The 22,897-nt window shown below is 58.0% G+C and overlaps 1 protein-coding gene across 1 annotated transcript; it reads left to right on the plus strand.

The window, feature by feature from the left end:
* The first annotated feature begins 196 nt into the window (after positions 1-196).
* TTC34 (tetratricopeptide repeat domain 34) lies at positions 197-22,545 on the plus strand. Its single transcript, XM_033841120.2, has 8 exons — positions 197-977; positions 9,148-9,994; positions 11,390-11,615; positions 12,805-13,009; positions 13,899-14,065; positions 17,880-18,150; positions 18,932-19,146; positions 21,905-22,545. Exons 1-8 carry the CDS (start codon positions 197-199, stop codon positions 22,430-22,432), a joined length of 3,240 nt encoding a protein of 1,079 aa, XP_033697011.1. The 3' UTR covers positions 22,433-22,545.
* Positions 22,546-22,897: the final 352 nt, after the last annotated feature.

The following is a 22,897-nucleotide window of genomic DNA, read 5'->3' on the forward strand; positions in this document are numbered from 1 at the left end:
GGTTGAATTCACCCTGCCTTCACTCGGGGGCTCTGCGCTGACCCTGGGGTCTCCACGGGGAGGGGCAGGAAGCCTCTCTGGAGCAGGGCTGGGAGGCCGTAGGGCAGGGGGGCTGCCGGCCACCCACGCATTAACCACGCTCCCCCCTCCAGGTGCTGTGAGGACCGGACATGGGCCCATCTGAGGCGTGGGCGTGATGTCGGCCCAGGAGCTCGCAGCCTGCCTCTGCTGGCAGGGGGACCGGCACCTGGCCCAGGGGGAGACACCACTGGCCACCGCCTTCTACCTGGCTGCCTTCAGCTGCCACGCCCCCTCGGCCTTGCGGAGCGTCCGAGCTGCCCTGGCCGGGGCTCGGGGGCCCCCCGTGGTGGCCACGCTGGAGGCCTGGTGCCGAGGTGACAGCCAGATCCCGGCCATCCACTGGGACGGCATGGCGGTGGTCTCCCTGACGGGGACCCTGGCCCGCGCCTTCCTGGCCACGCTCTGCCCCGACCACCCAGCTGCAGCCCTGCACTCCCTGGCGGGCCTGCTGGCCCACGGGTACCACGGGGAGGTGGTGCAGCGCTGCGGGGCCCTGCTGGACGCTCACTCCCAGCAAAGTCTGGAGCTGCGGCTGACCCGTGCCCTGGCCTGGCTCCTGTCCAGGACACAGGTGGACGCCGGGGTGGCCGACTACCTCCAGGCCTTTGCAGCCAGCGCCGACCGGGTGGTGGCCTTCGTTCACACCCACCAGCAGCCCTACCTCCCCGCTGTGGTCAGCACCCTCCAGGACTACATCTCGGGATGCCAGGAGGCTGGGGACGGTGCCAGCCAGCAGGAGACCGACTGCCGGAGACTCCTGGCAGCCCTGGACCCTGTGGGCACCTGGAGCAACACCCCGTCGCCCGAAGCCCTGCTCCAAGGTGGCAGGTATGAGGACTGCCAGGTGGCCTGCAGCCGGGCCCTGGAGGCCGCCTCAGCGGGCAGCAGACCCCAAGGTAGGTGTGCCCTCCACACCCCCTAAGGGCCGGGGCAAAGGTTGCTCTCACCATCGCTTCACTGCATGGTTAAGTCCTGCTTATGGTGGGGGTGGGAGTTGTGCTGGTGCTGGGGACACCACAGTGACAAAACAGAAAGACCCCTGACCTTATGTAGCACCAAGAAAAGAAGCAAAACAAAATCTGTGCTTTGAAAAATGGACTGTGAGAGGTGCTGCTCTAGCCTCATGGTCAGGGAGGGCTTCTTGGAGGAGGTGTCGTTTGAGCTGAGACTGAAGGATTCCAGACAGCAGAAACAGAATGTGAGAAAGTACTTGGGGTTCCTTGCCACTGAATGGAGCCAGAATAGCTGGCAGGGGGCGGCGATGGGGGCAGAGGGAGCCGGGAGATGCTAAAGACAGTAGCGGTGGCTAAGCACTCCTGGCCTTGAAAGACTTTGGGTTTTATCCTCAGGGCAGCAAGAAGCCATGGGAGGGTTTCAAACTGTGGAGTGAGGTGCTCTGATTTGCATTTTTAAAGTTTCCTCTGGCTGCTGTGCGCAGAATGTGCCACGGGGGCCAGACTGAGAACAGAACCTGCTGGAGGCTGGAGCGCGGTCCAGGTCTGAGTTATCACTGAGACAGGAACGACAAGACTGTGGCCAGATGTAATGATGGGGAGAGGACGGGGGCATAAAGGAGGTTCAGCAATGATTTTAAGAGCTCGCCCTCAGCAGCTGGATTGCAGAGGCCGGGGAGGAGCGGACGGGAAAGGGGGCACCAGGGGCTGGAGACACCCCCAGTCTGAGATGCCGCTCCTGCCAGGCCCCTTCGCTGGGTCCGCCTTCACGGCGGGGGCGGGGGCAGTGGGGCGTGTGGTTGGGAGCGCGCCGGAGCTACACGCCCGGCTCCCTGCCGCCTCTCCACCTCCCCATGCGCAGGTGAAGGTGGTGGCCACGCCCACTTCTGAGGGTTGCTGTGCAGATTCAGCGAAATTGTGTATCAAGCCCTGAAAATGTTGTCACCCGCTAAGCGCTCCCCAAAAGTGTCCCTTGAGCCCCTCAAGTGGACGTGTCATTAGGCAGCTGGACACAGGAGCCAGCTCATGAGATGAGTGGGGGCTTGGTCTGAAAAAGGGGTTTGGGGATCATTCACACAAGGAAGGGATTTAAAGTCAAGGTCTAGATCGGGAGGGAGCTCGGGAGAGAGTGGGGCAGCCGGACACCTAGAGGTGGGGGCAGGGGCCTGCCATTCACTCAGTGGGCGGAGCCACTGTGCGGGTTTGATAGCATTTTCATTGCATCCGCACAGCACCCCTCGGAGGCGGGTGCGGGCACATCCCCACGTGCCCGTGGGGCCGCCAGGGGCGCACAGGGTGTTCACAGAAGCTGCAATTTGACCCCCGGGTGCTCCTAACTGCCCACCGCACTGCTCTCCACCAAAAGAGGACCCAGCGAAGGGGACAGGAGGACGGGAAGAAGGCGGAAGCTCAGGGGCCCGCAGGGCAGTGACGAGGGTGCTTGCAAGATAACGAGCTGCACCGCGCTCAGGGCTGCCTCAGCTGAGTCCGCGTGGAGGGCGGGCCGCGTCTGTGTGTCCCGCGAGGCTGTTGGCGACCCCAGGGTGAGAGGGGGGCCAGACAGAACTGAAAACGGAGCGGGCCAATTTCTTTCTGGAAATATGCCAGACCAGATACGCAGAAACCCTCCTGCTATAAATTACCTAGAAACACTCGAGTCACGAAGAGTCCTGAGTAGGAGGCCCTTGGTGCCCACAGCACAGACATGCAGCGGCCTGTGCGCTGGGGGCGCTCAGCACCCCCGGGGTGGAGGGCATCTTCCACTTCAATGGCCAGATAAGCCCCTGCAGAGACCCAGAATCCCCAAAGGGCTGCAGCCTGGAGGAGCAGTGTTCTAGAAAAACTCTGCTCCACCCCACCCCCGCCCCCAGAGACTGCAGGAAGCTTGTCTTCCTGCCTGGGCTCTGCAGCGACAGGCGAGCCTTCACTATGGACCGCTGCATTGATTAGGACAGAGTCACTTACGTCACTGGGAGTCACCTTATCATCCCCACCCACACTAGCATGGCTTACCGTGTGAACAAATAAATTCTCCTGTAACAAACTTTTTACAAATGTAGATTCCAATAACAAGTGCATTCGAATCTCCAGGTTACTTATCCAAAGTCCTTGGAAACATCGAACAAAACCTTCCATATTTGGGAATATGCTCAGCCCTTCTCAGTACGTGGACACACAAGGACACTCAGTGTATGAGGACAAGATACAGAACGAGAGTAGCTTTAACTCACGTCCGCCAGGGGCCTCAGTTCCCTGACTGCTTATCCTCTGAAAGTCCCCAGGGCAGCCGTCTCCAGTTCGTTCAAGGCTCCTCCTTAAGAGCTACTGGGGTAGGTGAGAGACAGAGCCATGGTTGCAGCTCCACCCAGCATGGAAGCAGAGTTCACTTGGCCTTGAGATTTGCTGGGACCAGCAGGAAATAGTGGAAGTGATGCCGTGTGGTTCTGGAGGCCAGCCTCCACCTCCATCCTCTTGCAACATTCCCAGTGCCCTGCAAGGAAGCTAACTAGTGAACCACGAGGGCACACACAGAGAGGGAGGCTCGGCCCACGGCCGACACCAGGGCCCCAGACATGTGAGTGAGGCCACCTTACCCCCTCCTGCCCAGTCGAGACACCAGGTGGCCTTAGCCACAGGAGTGATCCCCAGTGAGACCAACAGAAGGACTGCCAGCTCAGCCCAAACTGAAAGAGAACAGCAGACAAATAGAAATGGTTGTCGTTTTAAGTCACTAAGTTTTGTGGTAGCTTGTTACACAGCAATAGTAGCTGATACAACTGCATACTGAGTCAAAGCATTGGTTGTTGTTTTTTTTTTAATTTATTTTATTTATTTATTTTTGTCTGTGTTGGGTCTTTGCTGCGCGTGGGCTTTCTCTAGTTGTGGCGGGCAGGGGCTACTCTTGGTTACGGTGCACAGGCTTCTCATTGTGGTGGCTTCTCTCCTTGCGGATCACGGGCTCTAGGCGCGTGGGCTTCAGTAGTTGTGGCACACGGGCTTAGTTGCTCCACGGCACGTGGGATCTTCCCGGACCAGGGCTCGAACCCGTGTCCCCGGCATTGGCAGGCGGATTCTTAACCACTGTGCCACCAGGGAAGCCCAAAGCATTGGTTTTTGATGCATCCTTTAGCCAAAACTGAGTTGAATAATATAAGACTGAAAGTTTTATGTTTCTGTAATAACGCAATTTACTACATTCATTAATGGAAGAAAGAAGAATATATTATCATTGCAATAAATTAGGGGAAAGTATTTTATAATATTTAACATCTCCAAAATGTAAACAACCAGGAATAGAAGAAAGCTTACTTAATTGCAAAAGATAAAATTTATCAAAACCAAAATACCACACTTAATGTGATAGTTCAGAACCAAGAACATGGCGGCTGCCCACTCCCCCATTTATCCATCATTGCTCTAGAGATGCTAGCCAAGGCAATGAGGGAAAAAAAATGTAAGACTAGAAAGGAAGAGATAAAGCAACCATTATTTCAGACTATATAATTAGCTATGTAGAAACCCCAACAGAAACAACAAGAATGTATTAGATATAGGAATAGAATTTAACAGGAGATACAAAAAGTATTTATGTTTATAGACACCAGCAACAAATAGAAACTTTATGGGGTTTTTTGGTTTGTTTTTTTGTTTGTTTCTTTAGATTTTTTTTTTTACATCTTTATTGGAGTATAATTGCTTTACAATGGTGTGTTAGTTTCTGCTTTATAACAAAGTAAATCAGCTATACATATACCTACATCCCCATATCCCCTCCTTCTGCATCTCACTCCCACCCTCCCTATCCAACCTCTCTAGGTGGTCACAAAGCACCGAGCTGATCTCCCTGTGCTATGCGGCTGCTTCCCACTAGCTATCTGTTTTACGCTTGGTAGTGTATATATGTCCATGCCACTCTCTCACTTCGTCCCAGCTTACCCTTCCCCCTCCCCGTGTCCTCAAGTCCATTCTCTACGTCTGTGTCTTTATTCCTGTCCTGCCCCTAGGTTCTTCAGAATCTTTTTTTTTTAAGTTTCCATATGTATGTGTTAGCAAACTTTATGGTTTTAAAATACACCATTTGGGCTTCCCTGGTGGCGCTGTGGTTGAGAGTCCGCCTGCCGATGCAGGCAACGCGGGTTCGTGCCCCGGTCCGGGAGGATCCCACATGCCGCAGAGCGGCTGGGCCCTTGAGCCGTGGCCGCTGAGCCTGCGCGTCCGGAGCCTGTGCTCCGCAACGGGTGAGGCCACAGCAGTGAGAGGCCCGTGTGCCGAAAAAAAAAAAAAAAAAAAATACACCATTTACTGTAGCAAAAGAAAATAATTTATTTCAATGAGTCATATGACTTAATGGAGAACACTGTAAAATTTATTAAAAGAGAATAAATTATACGTATATAAGCAGAGAGATAGTCACTGTCCATTGATAGGAACACTTGATATTATAATAGAAGAGCAAAGGACCCATAATAGACAAGACAAAGAAGAATGAGCAGATGCAGAGCAGGAGGAGGAGGGGAGAGAGGGGGAGGGGGAGGGGGAGGGAGAGGAGGGGGAGGGGGAGAAGATGCAGAAGAAGGTGGTGGCATAAGGATTTTCTCTACCAGTTAATACAAAGCTATGATAATCAATACAGAGGATATTGACTTAAGGGATAGATAGACTAATAAAGCCAATAAGAGAGGTTAGAAGTAGACCTGTATTTGTCTGGAGCTTAATATGTGAGAGTGCGCACTGCAAATCTATGGGGAAAAGAGGACCGTGTTATCCACTGCATGGTGCTGATGCTCTACCTCTAACCACGCGCAAAAACAAGTAAATTCCAGGTGAATCATGTTAATAGCTAAGTTTTCCAGTTTCTAAGAGAAAATATGAGAGAACATCTTAAGACTTCTGTGTACAGCTGGGCTTCTTAAGATACAAAAAAAGTGGAGGGGCTTCCCTGGTGGCGCAGTGGTTGAGAGTCCGCCTGCCGATGCAGGAGACGCGGGTTCATGCCCCGGTCCGGGAAGATTCCACATGCCGCGGAGCGGCTGGGCCCATGAGCCGTGGCCGCGGGGCCTGCGCGTCCGGAGCCTGTGCTCCGCAACGGGAGAGGCCACAACAGTGAGAGGCCCGCGTACCGCAAAAAAAAAAAAAGAGAGAGAACAAAAAAAGTGGAAACGGTAAAGCAAAATTTGATACATTTGATTAAATTGAAAATTTTAAACTTCTGTTTTGCCCATAACTATGGAAAATGAGAGGAGAATCCACAACAGAAGAAAATATTTGCAAAATATTCAGTGGGCAAAAGATGAGTACCCAGAGTATTTGAAGAATTCCTACATATCAATAAGGGAAAAAAAAAATCCAGTACAAGAATTGGCAAATGCATTTCCCAAAAGAGAAAACACAGATGGCTAATAAACAACGTGCGGAAAATATTCAACATCATAGTAATGATACAAATGCAAATTAAAACAATGAGACACCACTTTCTATCCAGCAGATTGGCTAGAAAGGTTTTTTAAATAAATGAGCCTTACCAGCACTCAGGAAAATGAAAATTAGAACAACAGTGGGGTAGCATTATAGCATTTTATATTCCCCCACTGCCAGATTTTCAAAATGTTTAAATCTAACAATAAAAGATTCTGGCTTTCAATAACGGTGAAGTAGCTGGACTAAACTGTGTGTCCCACATATAATTATAAACTTGGGGCAAAATATAAAATGCAAATAGTTGGCAACCGAACAGTGACCAAATGCAGGGAGAAACTGGAGACGGGCCCTAAAAGATGAAGACTGCACAGGTAAGCTTTGCAGGCTCGCAGCGTGTTGCCTCCTTAATCCGTGTTTTTTCCATGTAGGACAGAAAGTTGCCATTTTACTGGCTTGAGATATCACATGACAGAAGTTGGGGGTGAGAAAAGTGACTGTAAAGTTAGAAGGCAAATCCTGAAAAAGAGAGAGCCACATTCAAGGGGGAAGGGTGGTAAGACCCCAAATCTGTGTATGAAAGGCACTTAAATCCTCAGCTGACCACTGAACTATACACACATGGGAGAGGCTGGGTGACCTAAGAAAGCAACAGCTGGAAGCTGCTGGAACTAATGGAGAGTTCAGCTGCTGTCCAATAAAGAAGGCAGAGAATCTGGAGTTTGATCCTAGCCAATTTAACTGCCTGCGGAAACAAAAATCAATTCTCTTCAGAGGAAGACAACTGAACCCAGAGTCTCTACAAAGAATCAACCAGATGTCTAGTGTACAATTTAAAAAATTACTAGGCATGCAAAGAGACAGGAAAATAAAAGGTGAGCCACAGTCAGGAGAAAAAGAAGTCAACAGAAACTGACCTCCAGATGATCCCAGGGCCGCAATTAGCAGACTAAGGACGTTAAAGGAACTGTTATAAATATATTCAAGGACTAAGGGAAAATATGGTCATAGTGAAGGAACAGTTGTGGCATCTCAGTAGATAGGTGGGAACTATAAAAAAAAAAGAACCAAATGGAGATTCCAGAATTGAAAAACACAACTGAAATGAAAAATTCAGAGCAGATTGGAGACAGCAGCAGAGCCAGTGAACTTGAGGTACAGTAGAAAGTACTCAATAGGAAGATCAGCAGGAAGGTGAGCAGAACCCTGGTGACCTATGAGACAATAGCTGGAAGTTTAACGTGTGCAACTGGAGTCTCAGAAACAGGGCAGAGAACACACTTCCATGTGGGTAAATAATAACCAGCCCCCCAGGCGCCATGGGCTCTCCATCTGCTGCGACTCCCTAGGATCCATGAACTATTGCAAAAATCAGGGATACAGGTGTTTTCTTCAGGACTTAGTAAATGACGGGGAAGTCTCAAAGTTTCTTTAAATTTGGCCACCAGGAGTAGACTGGGTGACCTTGTTGTTGGTTGCTTGGTTGATCTCAGGGCGCAAGATGCTTCTTTTAGTTGGCTATGTGCTGTGTTGTGACACTTACCCACAATGGCAACAGGGCAGGGCAGCAGCAAGTTTGCTTCCATGCAGACGTGAAGGCTTTGCCCTCTCCTGTTTCAGTGTAAAGGATTATTACTGTTGGGGCTATTGAGTTAGGTTATAAGGAGAAGATCTGAAGGAGTCTGTGCCAAAGGCACTGAAGTGGAGGTTCAGTGCCCCAGCACTGTGACTCGCCGGGCCCTGAGAACTCCCCTCCCCAGCAGCAGTTTCCTGACCTATAATGCTATAAGGGTGGGCACCCACGACCTTGAGCTCCTACCAGCACTGGGTTTTCTGCGATTCTTTCAACAGCACGCACCTGCCTGGCAGGGATGGGGTAGCCTGGCTTTCTTTACCAGTCAGAAAGCCCCCATTCACACAAGCCCCAATTCACATGTTTACGCTGCTCGGATACAAAGTATGGGGACGGTGGAGGTGAGGCCGCTGCTGATGGGAAAGCTCACTGAGTGACGCCACCCACCAGTCCTGGTTCCAGGCCTGGACACACATTAATCCGTTCAGTCCTCGCAGCCCTGTGAATGGAGACCATCCTCGTTCCCACTATAAAGCAGAAAAGGAAACTGAGGCACGGCAAGATGCAGTAAATCCCCACGTCCCCCGCTCGTTAAGCGGCATTGGGCGCATCACCCCTCTTTCCGGAACCTGATGGGGTGATCTCATTTCAAAGACGTGGCCAGAGAAGCCAGGAAACAAAGATGCTGGCCCCTAAAACGTCACAGGCTCAGAACCTCAGCCCTGACCTGGGGGGCAGGGGTGGAGTGGGGTTGCTCTCAGAAGAGGGAACTCAGCCCTAAACTCCATCACTGCAAGTGCCAGGGGTGTTGTGACGAAATGCCCGGGGCTGCTGGGCTGGCTGTGAGCCCAAGTGGCGAGCAAGTGGCGAACCCAAGTGCTAGGTGAGCTGCTAGGGAGGCCCACCCTGGTTGCCCCCTTCTGAGCCTGCTCTGTCCCTGATGGGCTGAGGGCCTCCTGCCAGCACTCATCCTTCCGGTGCCATGTCCTGGGCTTCTGGGAGACTCAAGGGAATCGCTGTGGGAGGCGTCAGAAGGTCCCAGCACTGGAGGGCTGGGGTCTGCAGGTGGCTCCCCTGGAGGACGTGGCCCAACAGGCAGGACCAACACCTCTGTCCTCTCTCCAGGTGAGCGTCGGGCCACCCTGCTGGTCACCCGCGCTGCCGCGACCTTCCTCCTGGACAGCGGGGCCCAGGACCTCCTTCGGGACCTGCACGAGGCCTTCTCCGAGAGGCCCTCAGGAGCGCGGAGGCAGTTAGAGGCCGTGCTCTCGGCCGGGGACCGGGAGCGTCTGCGGGCGCAAGTGCAGGAGGCCGCGGACGTAGGCTTCGCGCGCTTCCAGGAGACCGTGCGGAGCCGCCCCGAGCTCCGCGAGGACTCGGGCCGCGAGCTGCTGGCCCCGGTGACCCGCGCGCTCCGGGTCCTGTGGCGCGTGGCACCGCCCGGGGCGCGCCTGGCACTGGGCACCCGGCTGGCCGAGTGCCTGCTGCTGCGGGGGGACGCGGTGGGCGCTCGGGCTCTGTGCGAGCGCTTGCTGCGGCCCTGCAGCGCCGGGGACCGTGCGCGGGACCGGGCCGGGGACCGCGCGCCCCTGCTGGCGCTGCGCGGCTTCTGCGCGCTGCACGCCGGCGACGCGGGGCGCGCCCAGGAGGACTTCCAGGCGGTGGTGGAGCTGGGGCCGCCGCACCCTGGTAGCTGCGTGCGAGCCCTGTGCGGCCGCGGGCTGCTGCGGGTGCTGGCGGGCAGTGCGTTTCTGGGCGCGCTGGACTATGTCACCGCCTGCCGCCTGCGGCCCGAGGAAGCTCTGCTTGTCACAAAGGCCTACGTGCCCTGGAACCAGCGGGGGCTGCTAATGACCGTGCTGCGGGAAGAGGGCCGCAGGATGCTGCAGCGGAGGCCGGAGCCGGGATCCGAGAGCGGGCCAGGCCGCAGGAGCAAGGCTGCGGAGACCGACAGCCGCGCTGCGCAGGAAGGGTAAAAACTAGCCCCGTGCACGCCCGGGGCTGCCGCTTCATTCTGGTCTCCTCCAAGTTAGTCGCGGTGTGTTTCCCACTACTTTACAGTAAACTGAGGCAGGGAGCTGCCAGGTGATTTCCTTAGATTTAGCGCCGGGGCCCGGATCTTAGGACCCTCGGTCCCAAAGGGCAGGATGCATTATGGACTTAGTTGTCAAAGAAGATTAGAAACGCAAAAACGGGAATGAAGAAATAGAACTTACCTGTCATCCCACTGTTACATTTCCTTGTTGTTCCTCCTTGTGCGTATGGAGTCCACTAAACTGAATTTGTGCTCTGTGTGCAAATACGTCCCACCTGTTCTGCTCCCTAGATCATGAACACTTCTTTGGTCCCTAGATACGTTTCTTGGGCAGCCCCATAGCTCATCCTGTGAACGTGCCATCAAGCCTTCGGGCTCCAGGGCGTCTGCTCTTAGTTATAACGCATCCCGGGTAATCTCCAGCCTGTGCAGTGTTCTGTGCTACGGATGGAGACAGAGGTGGAGCTCCTGGGTCAGAGAACACAGCCCCCGCGAGGCCCTTGACTTTGGAGCTGCCCAGCTGCCCATCAGTCCACACGCTCCAGCCCTCACGCTCCTTTCGCAAAATTCTTTGCCAGCCCAGTGGGTGAACCTGCAGCTGTTTTGACTTGCATTTCTCTGGTAGCTGGGAGGTGGCAGGAAGGTGTTTTAGCAAAGCTAAAAGCACTGAGCTGAGGGGCCCCTGGGGGGGGGCATGTTTGACGTCAGCCCCCTCGCCCCTACACGCACGCACAGGCACGCACGCACAGGCACGCACGCACGCACGCACGCACGCAGGCTTCCTCAGCCCCCTAGTTCCTTAATTTGCATTGCTTTGATTTGATGCTGAGGAGGAACTTTCTTGTAAGAGATTTGGGGCCCTTTATATCTTTTCTCTCTGGGAACTGTCAAATTTGAGGCTCCGGCCCCTTTTCCCAGTGGGAGCTCCTTCTCATTTCCAAGAGGGCACCCTGGGTGTTAACCAGCTCTGCCTACAGCACCCCTGAGCCGTGCAAGGCCACTTTTATCCTGTTTTTACAGAAAAGAAAGCTAAGGCAGGGTTGGCTGGGAGTCAGCATACAGCCTCGATTTCTCATCTGTAAAATGCCCGCTCTACGGGGTGGGGGAGAATGGGGGGGGTGAGGGCCAAGGGCTGTATGTCGGAAAGGGCAGCCGTGAGCTCTGGGGATGGCACGAGGGCCCTTCCAGCAGGAACCTGGTCTCTGAGGCCCAGCGGGAGGGGCGCTGCCTGGGCCAGGTGCAGGGATAGGATTTGCCTGCAGCCTGCCTCCCTGGGCAGGTGAGAGGGGTGTAGCACAGGGGTCAGCCCTCTCCCAGCTGCTCTCTCCACAGGGACGCCCGTGGCGTGTACCAGCTGGCCATGCTCCTGATGGAGCTGGACACGGAGGATGAGGCTTCGCGCCTCCTGGCGGCCGATGCCCTGTACCGCCTGGGCCGCCTGGACGACGCCCACAAGGCCCTGCTGGTGGCCCTCTCCCGAAGGCCTCAGGCAGCCCCTGTGCTGGTGCGGTTGGCCCTGCTGCAGCTCCGGAGGGGCTTCTCCTATGATGCCAGCCAGGTGAGGGGGCCCCGGTGGGCCACAGCAGGACAGATGGAAACAGGGCACAGCTCTGTGGAGGGCGCCAGGCCTCCACCGGCCCTCGCTCAACACCCTGCAGCCCTGCAGCCCAGAATTGAGAATAGGCAAAGCTTGTCCCAGCCCCGGTTCTGCCACCTCCAGCAGGTGCCTCACCTCTCTGACCCTCAGTCTCCCCATCTGTGCCCTGATGTTCCAGGTTCTCATGAGAATTAGCTGCAGCAGGTACCCCAGGGCCCAGCAGGTCTCCAGCGTGCAGTGGCGCTCTGTTATTTGCTTTTCGTGTGTTGTGAAGAAAAAGGGCCATGAGTTGAGTGTAAGCAGAGCTTAGTCCCAAGTAAACTAGGCTTGGAGGTAGCCCTGTCCCGGGGAGGGGCAAGAGCAGAGGAGCCCCAGGCCCTCAAGCCCTGCTTGCCTCCCCTCCCTCAGGTGTTATGAGGGCTTCCTGTTGGAACGCGGCAGAAGATTATGTTCCAGGGGCAGATCCAGGCTTTGGGGCAGGGCTGTGGGGCCTGTCGGCTTCCCTCTTCCGCTCTGGCCTGGTTTGGGTTCTGGTCTCCCTGAGCTGGGCCATAGGGGTGGGAGGGAAGGATGGTCTGGGACCGGTGTCCACACAGGTGCAGCCAGCAGGGGCAGCATCGGGCAGGCCTCTGTGAAGTTATGTCTCCCCGAGGGTCTCGCTCCTCCCAGAGCAGGGATTGATTCCAGGGCTTCTGCTCTGCACCTTCTGAAGGACTCCCTGGGCCCTCTGTCACTTTACGACTTGAAAGCCCCCTTTCCCCACACTTCTCAGACCTGTGGCGCATGGGCCCGTGAGGCAAGGCGAGGTCCCCATGTCACCGAGAAGGAGGCATGGCTCAGGGACACTGGGACCGCCACCCCCCCCCGGCCCCAGCTCCTGACACTCAGCAGAGGAGCAGCCCAGAGCGGGGCCCACACCTCCCGACCCAGTTTTCCCTGTGCTCAGCTCGGGCAACCTGCAGTCCCTGCCCCATGAGCCACGCCCCACGAGCCACGCCCCCCCGCAAGCCACGCCCCCACGAGCCACGCCCCCACAAGCCACGCCCTTGCGGGCTGCATCCCTGAGCCACACCCCTGCACGGAGGATGGGGGTGGACTGGTCCAGCCTGGGGCACAGGGAGGACCAGTGGTGACGCCCCTGCGCCTGCAGCTGGTGAAGAAGGTGGTCCAGTCTGGAGACACAGCCTGCCTCCAGCCCACCCTGGACGTCTTCCGCCATGAGGACCGCCAGCTGCTGCAGGGCCACTGCCACGCGAGGGCCCTGGCCATCCTGCAGACACAACCAGGCGGCGCCGAGGGCAGAGCCCACACCAGAGAGGCCATCGCCTACCTCTCTCTGGCCATCTTTGCTGCAGGTAGGAGCCGCCCTCGTTCCTCGTTCCTCCGGGGCCCCCACCCCGTGCCAGGTGCCCAGGGGCAAGGGGCGCCTCTGCCATGCGGGGGAGGGGTGTGGTCAGGCACCAGGGAGTCTGAGCACGTGCTTGGCTCAGGGGCGTGGCGTGCTCCCGGGCCGCTCACTGCAGCAAGCGCGCTAACGCCTAGGAGAGGCCCGACCAGCTGGGAGCTGAGCTGGGACCTGAGCTGGGACCCTCTCCTGAATCCTGGGCCACCATTGCGCACACCCAGGGCCCCGAGGGTGGGAGGGCCAGACTCAGCCGAGGCCCTTCTCCCAGCTCAACCCTCTCCCTCCATCCGTGGGGGATGAGGGCCCCAGCCCCCGAAGCCCTTCTTAGGAATAGCGGGGGCAGCTCCGTGTGTGTGCGCCTGGTCTCCCCGCTCGCCCAGCCCACCCACCACGCCCCGCCCTAGGCACAGGAGGGTCAAAGAGTTGGGCCTTCTCAGCCTGGCACCTTCACGGCTGCAGCCATTCTGTGGCCTGCCCCGTGGACCCTTCCCCCCACCCCCACCCCTCTCCTGGCCTCACTTCAGATGCAGCTGCAGTGCCCCCACCTCTCAGAAGCCCCCTCAGACTGTCCACCAACCCTCCCAGATGCCACCCCTCCTGGCTGAGCTCCCCGTGTCCCTCAGCCAGGGCCCGTGGATCAGTCCAGACTGCTGTTCCCTGGTGTGTTGTGGTGCCCAGCAATCTGTGAGCTCCCTAGGTGACCCCAAAGCCACTGCACCCCCTCCCGCTGCCCCTTGGAGCACCAGGGCAGGTGCAGTAACTCCTGGATGAGGGAGACACACTGACCCTGGCCGTGCCCAGCCGAGGTCACATCTTGACGCCACACCCCCTTCCTCCAGGGAGTCAGGCAAGTGAGTCCCTGCTCGCCCGCGCCCGCTGTTACGGGTCCCTGGGCCAGAAGAAGACGGCCATGTTCGACGTCACCTCCGTGCTAAGGGCTGAGCCGAGGAACGTGCAGGCGCTGTGCGGACGGGCGCTCTTGCACCTGGCCCTGGACCAGCAGAAGGTACGGGCCCACCCTCCCCACCTGGGGCTGGGCAAGTGGGGGTGCCCAGGGTAGGCGCTGCCCTCCTTCTCAGCCCCCCAGAGAGAGGAAGCAGGGCCAGGCCATCTGAGCGTCAGTCATCAAACCCCCGCCGGTACCGGGGCTCACGGGAGCCTCACCATCACATCCCCGGTTTGGGGGAGTCTTTCCCTTCCGTCTGCAGAGTCCCCGTGCCCCCCCCCCCGCTTCAGTCGGCATGGATTGATGTGCAAAGCCTCAGGAGTACTAGGGGGCCCCCCACCTTACAGTAATGAGACCTCCGCTGACCCCTGGGTGCCACTCTGAGCTGTCTACACAGGGCCTGCGGATTTGGGTGGCCAGCGTGCAGGGGCAGGGGTGGGAGGCGGTCCATTGCAGGCCCAGGGCAGGCACCTTCCAAAGGGAAGGCGTGCAGCCACAAACCAGCAGCCCTGGACAAGGCCACTCTGCAGCCAAGGGCGATGTCGTTGGTGAATAACTGAAACCGATTGTCTGCCCTGATGCTTCGCGGGGCCAAAGTACAGCCCGGAGGTGTCCTCCCTGCCAGGTTTCTGAATTTCTTAAGGGTTGGGATCTTAGGAGACAAGGAAAAATGATCCAAGATGCCACTGGGATGACGGCATCTCAAGATGGTGTTTCTGCCGGTCAGGGTGTCTGTGTTTCCCCCAAGGGCACTGGCAGCCTGATTTCTGTTCCAGCTGGGCACACGCCTGTGCTTGGGAGCCCAACCCTATGCAGGCCCCTTCCCGTGCTGGGAAAGCACCTGTAGTTCTCAGGGACAAGCCCATTAAACAGAGATGGGATTCGGCCAGGAGGGCCCTACTGCAGGAGGCGGACCCCTTGGAAGCCCACCCCTGGGTGATCTCGACATGCCAGCAACTCCTCCGAGAGATGCCTCAGAAACAGCCCTCCCGCCGCTCTGTCCAGGGCAGCAGGGCACGTGGCAGGGAAAGTCAGCCTGTGAGTCAGGATGAGGGAGCAGGGGCACCCCACATCGTCACACCCATGAACTTCCTCCTCCTGGAGATGGGCTGAGGCCAAGCACCGCATACCCTCTGGCCCTTCACCAAGAGAGGAGCTCTGAGCCAGCCCGCCGGGTCCAGAATCCAGAGCCCTGCTCCCCCGCCTCTGACTTTCTGAGCAGGCCCTGCAACACCTCTGAGCCTTGTTTCAACATCAGTAAAATAAGGGGGGGAGCAGTGCTTGTTCAAGGCCATCCATGCTCAGCCTTGAGGGGGCTGCTTATTCAGTGCTGTCAGATGCTCAGCGTGGTGCCTGGTCCCCAGTGAGGGCTCCATATGTGGCAGCTGGAATCCCCATGAGTCAGCACAGAACTGGACTTTCCAAGCTGATCAGGTGTCCCACTGGCCAGCACCAGGGTCACGTAGGGCCCCGGTCATAGTGTAGGAAGGATCAGAGAGGACCGTCTTCCCATCCACCCATCTAAGGGCTCTGTCTCTCCAAGACCTTCATCCCCCACACACCTGCTCCAGGAGAACCCCATCGCTGGACTTTAAAAGTATCTAGGCACACTTCCAGTGCTGGCTAGGAGAGGGTAACTGGTGTTGGGCTGCTGAAAACAAAATATCTGGATAAAATACATGACAACCGTCTTCAGGCCCTGAGCAACAGGCAGTGGAGAACTGCCATCCCGGAGGAAAGGGGAACCACACCAGGGGAGTCCAAGGGGAGCCCCACGATAACCTTTCTTCCTGGGGAGGCTTTCCCGTTAATGCACGAGGAGGTGGGGCAGTCAGCTTGCTGAGCTGAGGAGGCAGAGACTGGGGTTCCAGGCTGCTGCAGTCGCTGGGATTTGCAAGGAAGGGCAATGGAGAACATGGGGCTGTGCAGAGAAGTCTTCATGGGATTCCAAGTGGTTCTTGTCTGAGTCTGGGCTGCACATGCAGGGGCCCAGCAGAGCTCACCCGTGGCAGGAGATGTTGGAATTCTGACCCTGCCAGAGCAGAGACCTTTCTGGACACCTTGGGCGCTTAGCTGAGACCACACCCTAAATAAAGGTCATATCTTAGGACTAAGTTCAAAACTGAAATGGACCTGCCCTCACAAGGAACAAAACCACGTCCAGCAGAACCAAAATGACCCACCAGCATAAAACACAACCTCCTTTATGAGAGGGTGACATAGTGCAGACTCTCTACAATGTACCATCCACAATGTCCAGCCCCAAATCAAAAACTGCTAGACACACAGAGAGCCGGGAAATGCGGCCAACAGTAAGGAAAGTAAGTACTCAATAGAAACAGATGTTCGTCTGGAACAGCCACCTCAAGATGGTTCAGATGCTGGAATTAGCATACAAGGATGCTAAAACAGTGATTGTAAACATGTGAAGAACTTCAAGGAAAATGTTTTCATAATGAGTGAACAGATGGGGAATCCTAGCAGAGAAATGGAGACTATAGAGAAGAATCAAGTGGAAATTCTGGAGCTGAAAAGTATATCTAAAATTTTTTAAATTTACCAGATGCGCTTAACAGCTGGTTGGAAATTGCCAAAGAAACGGTTAGTAAAATTGAGGATGGACCAACACAAATCATCCTGTCTGAAGAACAGAGGGGAAAAGGACTTTTTCCAATGAAGAGAGCTTCAGTGACCTCTGGGATGATTCCAAGCAGTCCAGTATACGTATAACTATAGTCCCAGAGGAGAAATAATGGGGCAAAAATATATGCATGTGTGTATATATGTATATGATGTATATGTATATGCATATGTATTTGAAGAAATAATGGCAGAAAATTTTCCAAGAAGCTCAACAAATCCCAAGACGATAAACACAAAAAGAACCACACCTAGGCACACCTTGATCAAATTTCTGAAAACAAAAGATAAAGAGAACATATTCAAGGCAGCCAGTGGGAAAAAGAAACATTACATACAGCAGTATGAAAAGATGACTGACTTGTCATAGAAACGATGGAAGCCAGAAGACAATGGAATGGTGTCTTTAAAGATACATATTTTGGGGACTTCCCCAGCAGTCCAGGGGTTAAGACTCCACGCTTCCACTGCAGGAGGCACGGGTTTGATCCCTGGTCAGGGAATTAAGATCCCACATGCCATACAGCAGGGCCAAAAAATAAAGGTACATGTTGTCAGCTTATAGGACAACTGCCAACAACTGTTAGAGGCAGAGTTAAAAGGCCAATGGAGGAACTAAAATGAAATACTAAAACTATTCAGTTAACCCAAAAGAAGGCAGAAAGGGAGGAAAAAAAAAACAAAACAAAAGACCATCCAATAGGAGGTCTAGAAAACCAATAGGAGTGTGGACCTGAAGATGACTCCATGGCTTCCGACTGTTGGCCAGGTCAGAGGTCAGATGCAAATGGCTCACCAGGGTCAAGGCTCTCCTAAAGGGGCCCAGCCTCCCCCCTGGCCTTGTGTGCTTCCACAGCACAGTCAGGGCCTCTAGACTCCTCCCCCGCCACTCCAAGCTGCACACTCAGCCCCTGGCCCGTGGCCCTTCTGGTACCAGCCCAAGCCCACCTCTGTGCCATAGCGGGTTCTTTATCAGTGTGGCTCTTCTGGGGTTCCAGACCGTTTCCCCCGTCCAGAACTCTGATACGCTGGCCTCAGTTTCACCACGCCCTCCGTGAATGCTCACCATACGGGCCCTCACGTTGGCTGACCCCCATTCCTACCCCATGCTGGGAGGGCAGGAGCTGGGCCCTCTGCCCATTCTGGTGTCGCCAACACCCGGCATCAGGAGGAACACGACAGATACCCAGCTGGGGCCACTTCTGCCACCCACCCTGGCCTCCTCCCCTTGCAGGAGGCTGTGGACGACATCCTGTCGGCTCTGAGGCTCAGCCCAAGAACGGCGGTCCCTGAGATCCGCTCTCTGAAGCCAGAGGTCCAGGCCCTCATCACGCAGGGCCTCTCATCCCGCTGCCGGGCCCTGTTGATCCAGCTGCCGGGCACAGGGGCCCGCCTGAGCAACGAGGACACACAGAGCCTCCTGGCCGCGGGCGAAGCACTGATCGAGATCGATGCCGCGCAGCCCAGCTGGCACATCCTCCTGGCAGACGTGCTGGCTGCAGCGGGTATGTGTCAGCCCAGACACGCAGAACATGGGCGTCTGTCCCTGTTCCTCCCACCCCTGGATCCTTTTCTTTAAAATGGGAGAAAGAGACTCAGGACTCTGGGTTGTAAGGTCCCTTCCAGCCTGAATCCCAGGACCTGGTCCCCGTATGGGTCCTCCGTGTGGCTTTACCCACCAGGAGGTGAGACAAAGGAGTGATTTGGGGTTTCGTAAAAGGCTCAGATGCTCAGGCCTCCTCATTAACTCATGCGTGTATTCAGCAGATGTTTACTGAGTGCCCTGCTCTAGGTGAGATTGTCTTAGGCCCACATGTGTCGGTCTTCCCTGCAAAACCTTGAAAATATTCCAGCATTAATTTGAAAGGGAGACCTCTCTGCAGCCTGCGTTTCACAGGCCTGTCATCATCACTTGCAAGCCTGTGAGATGCCCCCACCAAGGCCTTCAGGGCCTCCGGGGCTGCTCTAATCCCATGCAGCCCTGCTCAGGAGAGAAAGCAGGTCCTTGCAGTGACCATGGTGAGGGGGCTTAGAGTCCTGTTACTCCACCTGGGGGTCGAAGAGTGTAGTGACTGCCCCCAAGTGGAGGGGCTGGGTCATCAGGTGAGTCCGTGTGAGCGACATGGTGTCACCGTGCCCCTCTGCTCCCTGCTCCTTCCTTCTGGTGCTGAGCCCCTCCATCAGCCAGCCACTCCCAGAGCCAGCACCAAGAAAGGCTGAACTGGGCTTCCCAGTGGCCCCCCTGCCCCAGCTCCACCCTGACTGTCCTTCCCCAATCCCTGACAGGCAGCTTTGAGAAGGCCGGCGCCCGCCTGCAAAAAGTCCTGCACCTGGCCCCTGCATCAGAGGCGGCCCGGGCCCGGCGTGGCCTGCTCCGGCTCAAGAAGGGTGATGTGCCGGCCGCCACACAGGACCTGCAGCGTCTGGCAGAGACAGACGCCCAGGACCTCGGCTTCCTGCTGCATCTCCTGGAGGCCTCGGAGAGGCAGAGCCTCACCCAGGTGGGCACAGCACCCCACGGAGGCCCCAGCCCAGCCCCTCTCCAGCACCTCGGGTGGGAGACCCCCAGGCCCGGGGCTCCGGGTATGCTAACTCCCCGTGCGCCTGATCGCACTTGGACATGGGGGGGGATGGAGGTTCAAGCGGGAGGCACCCAGATCTGGCCAGCTCAAGCCCTGACACCCCCAGAGACCTCAGGGCTTCTTTACATGAGGCGTACAAGCCACAGCTGACTCGGGGTCTGGGAGAGGGAGGGGGCCCCATCCTCAGAGCCAGACTGAGCCAGGCAGGAACACCTGGCCCTCGTTGAAGCCCACCCCAGCCCCAAGGTCAGGCCAGGATAGGTGTGTCCCTCCCCGTGAGCACGTGGGTGGCGGGCCAGCTCCTGCCCCTCAGGAGCTGAGAGGGACCCTGAAGGGATGTTGGGCTGCGGCTGCTGCCTCCTTGGGTGGGTGATTGTTCCACTGCTCATCTGACAAGAGCAAAGAGCACCTTCCCCCAGGCCTTGGGTGGAGCCACTGCCCGCACTGTGGCCCTGGCAACTTAGTGGGCCGGGGGGGGGCGGGGGGGACTGTTTCGGGGGAGGGGGAGTTCACTTCAGAGAGTGAAAGTGTATGGAAGACCCTGAGACAGGGCAGTGGGGGTGCGAGGCGGCCCTGGAGGTGAGACCACGGTGGCGACAGGTAGGCCAAGGCAAAAGCCTGGAGGCAGGAAAGATCTCAGTGTTCAGGAAACAGGTGGGCAAAATGCAGCTGGTGTGGGAGTGCAGGAGGAGGGGCTTGGGAGGGGGCAGAGGGAAGGGTGTCCTCCATCCTGGTCTGGCCACCTTATTCCCTTCACTTGCTGGAGGCAGGAGCAGGAGAGGCAGGGCTTTGGAGGGGGTGGGCGGTGAAGGGACCAGCAGGTTGGAGTGGGGCGGGGCCAAAAGCATCAGCCGGTGAATCAAAGCCCTGCGCGGCCAGGGCACGTGCTTCACCTCCTTATGCTTCCGTGGGCTCTATCACTCAGGGTCCTTCAGGAAAACGAAAACCCCACTAGGTGTGTCAACGAGGGGGTCAGTAGGGGAGTTGGCTAAAATGAGCGTTAGGGACGGAAGGAGTGAAGCGAGCAATAGGTCATGCGGGGGGGACAGCCCTCATAGGGCTGAGGGGGCCAAGAAGCGTGTTAACAAGGCCTAGAACTCAGAGGAGCGGCCGCGGAGCCCGGGGATGTCGGAGGAGGGGGCCTGGCTGGGGTCTCAGAGCCTTGAGGCGGGGGAAGGGGGGGCTCTAAGCTGGGAGCGGGGACCTAGGTGAGCGTCTCTCGGTTCACAAGGCGGGGCTGGGCAGGGCTCTGTCTCTGAGTTGAAACGATGGCCTGAGCCCGGAGGAGAGCACTAGGCAGGGCCGCCTGGAGCCCAGATTCGGTGCCGCGACAATTCGCTCCACGTTGGCCGTGGCCGGGCGACGAGGGCCGACCCGGAAGTGAGACGGAAATAGTGGCGCCCCGTTTCCGGCGATAGTACGGCTGCACGGCCGGTGGCGCCGCACTTTTCCCCAACTCCGGGAGGACCACGCAGAGCCCGTGGGGAGGGCGCTGCACGGAAAGGATGGGTCGCCGGTCCGCGTCGCACAGCAGGGCCGAACTGGCTCCAGCCCGGGCTCCGGCCTCCCGCCAGCCTGTGTGCACGGTCGGGCTGGTGGGAAGACAGGACCATGCGTTCAGCCCGCCGGGTGCTGGGTGCCCTGTGCTCTCCTGGGGACAGGCGGGGATCGGGGCGTTGCTAGTACCTGGCTGCATGGAAGAGGGAGGGTCTGGAATGTGCCCGTTCAGTCCGTGGGGGGCCACTGTGGGCTCTTGGCAGCAGGAGGAGACGAATGAGGCCAGCGGATTTATCCGGGCCAGTTCGGCGGAAGAGATGAGGCATTTTGGCAGGTTTGCGGAGTGGGCTTCAGTCACACTCAGAAAAGGAGAGTGAGCCTGGGGGCCAGAGGAGAGGCATCGGCCCTCAGGGCTGCGCCATCCAGACGGGGGCAGCGCCATCCAGACGGGAGGCAGCGCCATCCAGACGGGGGCAGCAGGGGACTCAATCCAGCAGTCCCCAGGGAGAGAAGTGCTAGGGCGGACAGCGCCCTCTGATCTCTGGCCTGGCCCTGCGGCATCCAGCGAGGCCGAGGCTGAGTCCACCACAGCCCTCCTGGACGCGCCGCTCTGCCCGTCCCTGAGGAGCAAACGCAACCCCAGCCCCTGGGTCATGCTGGCAGGCGCTGGCAGTGCAGGGGGCGCCCGGAGAGTGTCTCCCTGGCCTTGACTCTGGCTCCACAGGGCCTGCGGGAGCAGCTCGTTGGTTAGCAAAGTGAGAAGCACAGAAGCGCAAAGCAGACCCTGCTTTTCTGACCCGGGGCGCAGGGGGAGGCCCAAGGAGCAGGCTCAGCGGAGGCGGTGTTTACTTCTGTCCTCGGGCCAGGGCGGCCTCGGTGGGTGGGCAGGGCGGGAGGCTGGGAAGGGGAGGGGAAGGAGGAGGTCACCCCGGTAAGAGAAGCTGGGCCCGCAGGTGGGGCAGTAGGGCTGTGAGGAGGGGGAGGACGCCTTCTGAGCAGGGTCTGCCTAGGGAGAGCTTGCAGGGTGGAGGGATTGCAGCGGGTGCCTCCACGCTGTGCCTCCACCCCTTCCAGAGGGAGCGGGCAGCTTCTGCCTGGGGAACAAGCAGCGGCCAGCCCGTGAGGGGCCTTCAGTGTTCTGGGTTGACCTGACCTTCCTCCCTCCATCCTCTATGTGCAGGCCGCAGCCCAGGAAGCTGACACCCTCATGAACTCAGGGCAACCCGGCCAGGCGCTGGGCTACTGCTCACTGGCCGTCCTGGCAGGCGGCGGTAGCGCCTGTCACCTGCGCCGGCGGGCTGCCTGCCTAGCCGAGCTACGGGAGTTTGGCCGGGCACTCGGGGACCTGGACCACGTGCTCCGAGAGGGTTCAGGGGACGGTGACCTCCAGGCACGGGCGGAGGACTTCTGCTCCCAGGGCCGCCTGCTTCTGAGCCTGGGGGACGAGGCCGGGGCCGCCGGGGCCTTCACCCAGGCCCTCAGGCTGGCGCCCGCCCTAGCCCAGAACAACCTGTGGCAGCAGCCAGGCCGGGCCCCCACTGCCCACGCGCTCCTGTGCAGGGCGCAACGCTGCCTGGACGAGCAGCGCTACACAGAGGCCTGGACGGCAGCCGAGGGCGGCCTCCTGGTGGACCCGGAGCACAGCGGCCTGAAGAGACTGAAGGCGAGAATCCGGAGGGAGGCAGCCTCGGGCTGCCGGCTCCACTGAGCCAGCGCTCCCCAGGCCCAGCCGTGGGGCCCCCCTGTCGTTAGCATTTCTCGTCCGGACCCTGGGGTGCACCCCGCCCCCAGATCGGGGAGGTGCTCACCCACCCTCCCCCTCCTCCCAGTCCTGGGGTGGGCTGGTGACACCCAGCCTCGGGAAGCAGAGCAGAGAGCTCCCCACTTGCCTGAGTCACCATCCCAGGAGGCTCAGACACCCTCCTCTCAACAGCAGCCTGGTCCCCAAAGCTGCGGCCCTCTTGGCCCACACGTGGGGCTCGGGCCTCAGAGAGCAGCCCCAGTCCTGTCTCTGGCTTGGGACCTGCAGGGTGGACAGGGTTCAGGCCGGCCCCTCGTGGCCCTGGGGAGACGGTGCCAGCCCAGGAAGCCCTTCTCCCGGTGTGAAGCAGCCCTTGACCCTGGCCTGACGTTCGGGCCAGCCTCCTGCAGGGCCTGGGCCCCCTCAAGGACA

The sequence above is a fragment of the Tursiops truncatus genome, chromosome 1 (assembly GCF_011762595.2).
Source record: "Tursiops truncatus isolate mTurTru1 chromosome 1, mTurTru1.mat.Y, whole genome shotgun sequence".
Taxonomy (NCBI): Eukaryota; Metazoa; Chordata; class Mammalia; order Artiodactyla; family Delphinidae; genus Tursiops; species Tursiops truncatus.

Coding starts and splice junctions, on each gene's coding strand:
- TTC34 (XM_033841120.2), top strand. CDS start 197: ATGTCGGCCCAGGAGCTCGCAGCCTGCCTCTGCTGGCAGGGGGACCGG. Junction 9,995..11,389: donor AGCCGCGCTGCGCAGGAAGG/GTAAAAACTAGC, acceptor CTCTCTCCACAG/GGACGCCCGTGGCGTGTACC. Junction 13,010..13,898: donor TCTGGCCATCTTTGCTGCAG/GTAGGAGCCGCC, acceptor CCCTTCCTCCAG/GGAGTCAGGCAAGTGAGTCC.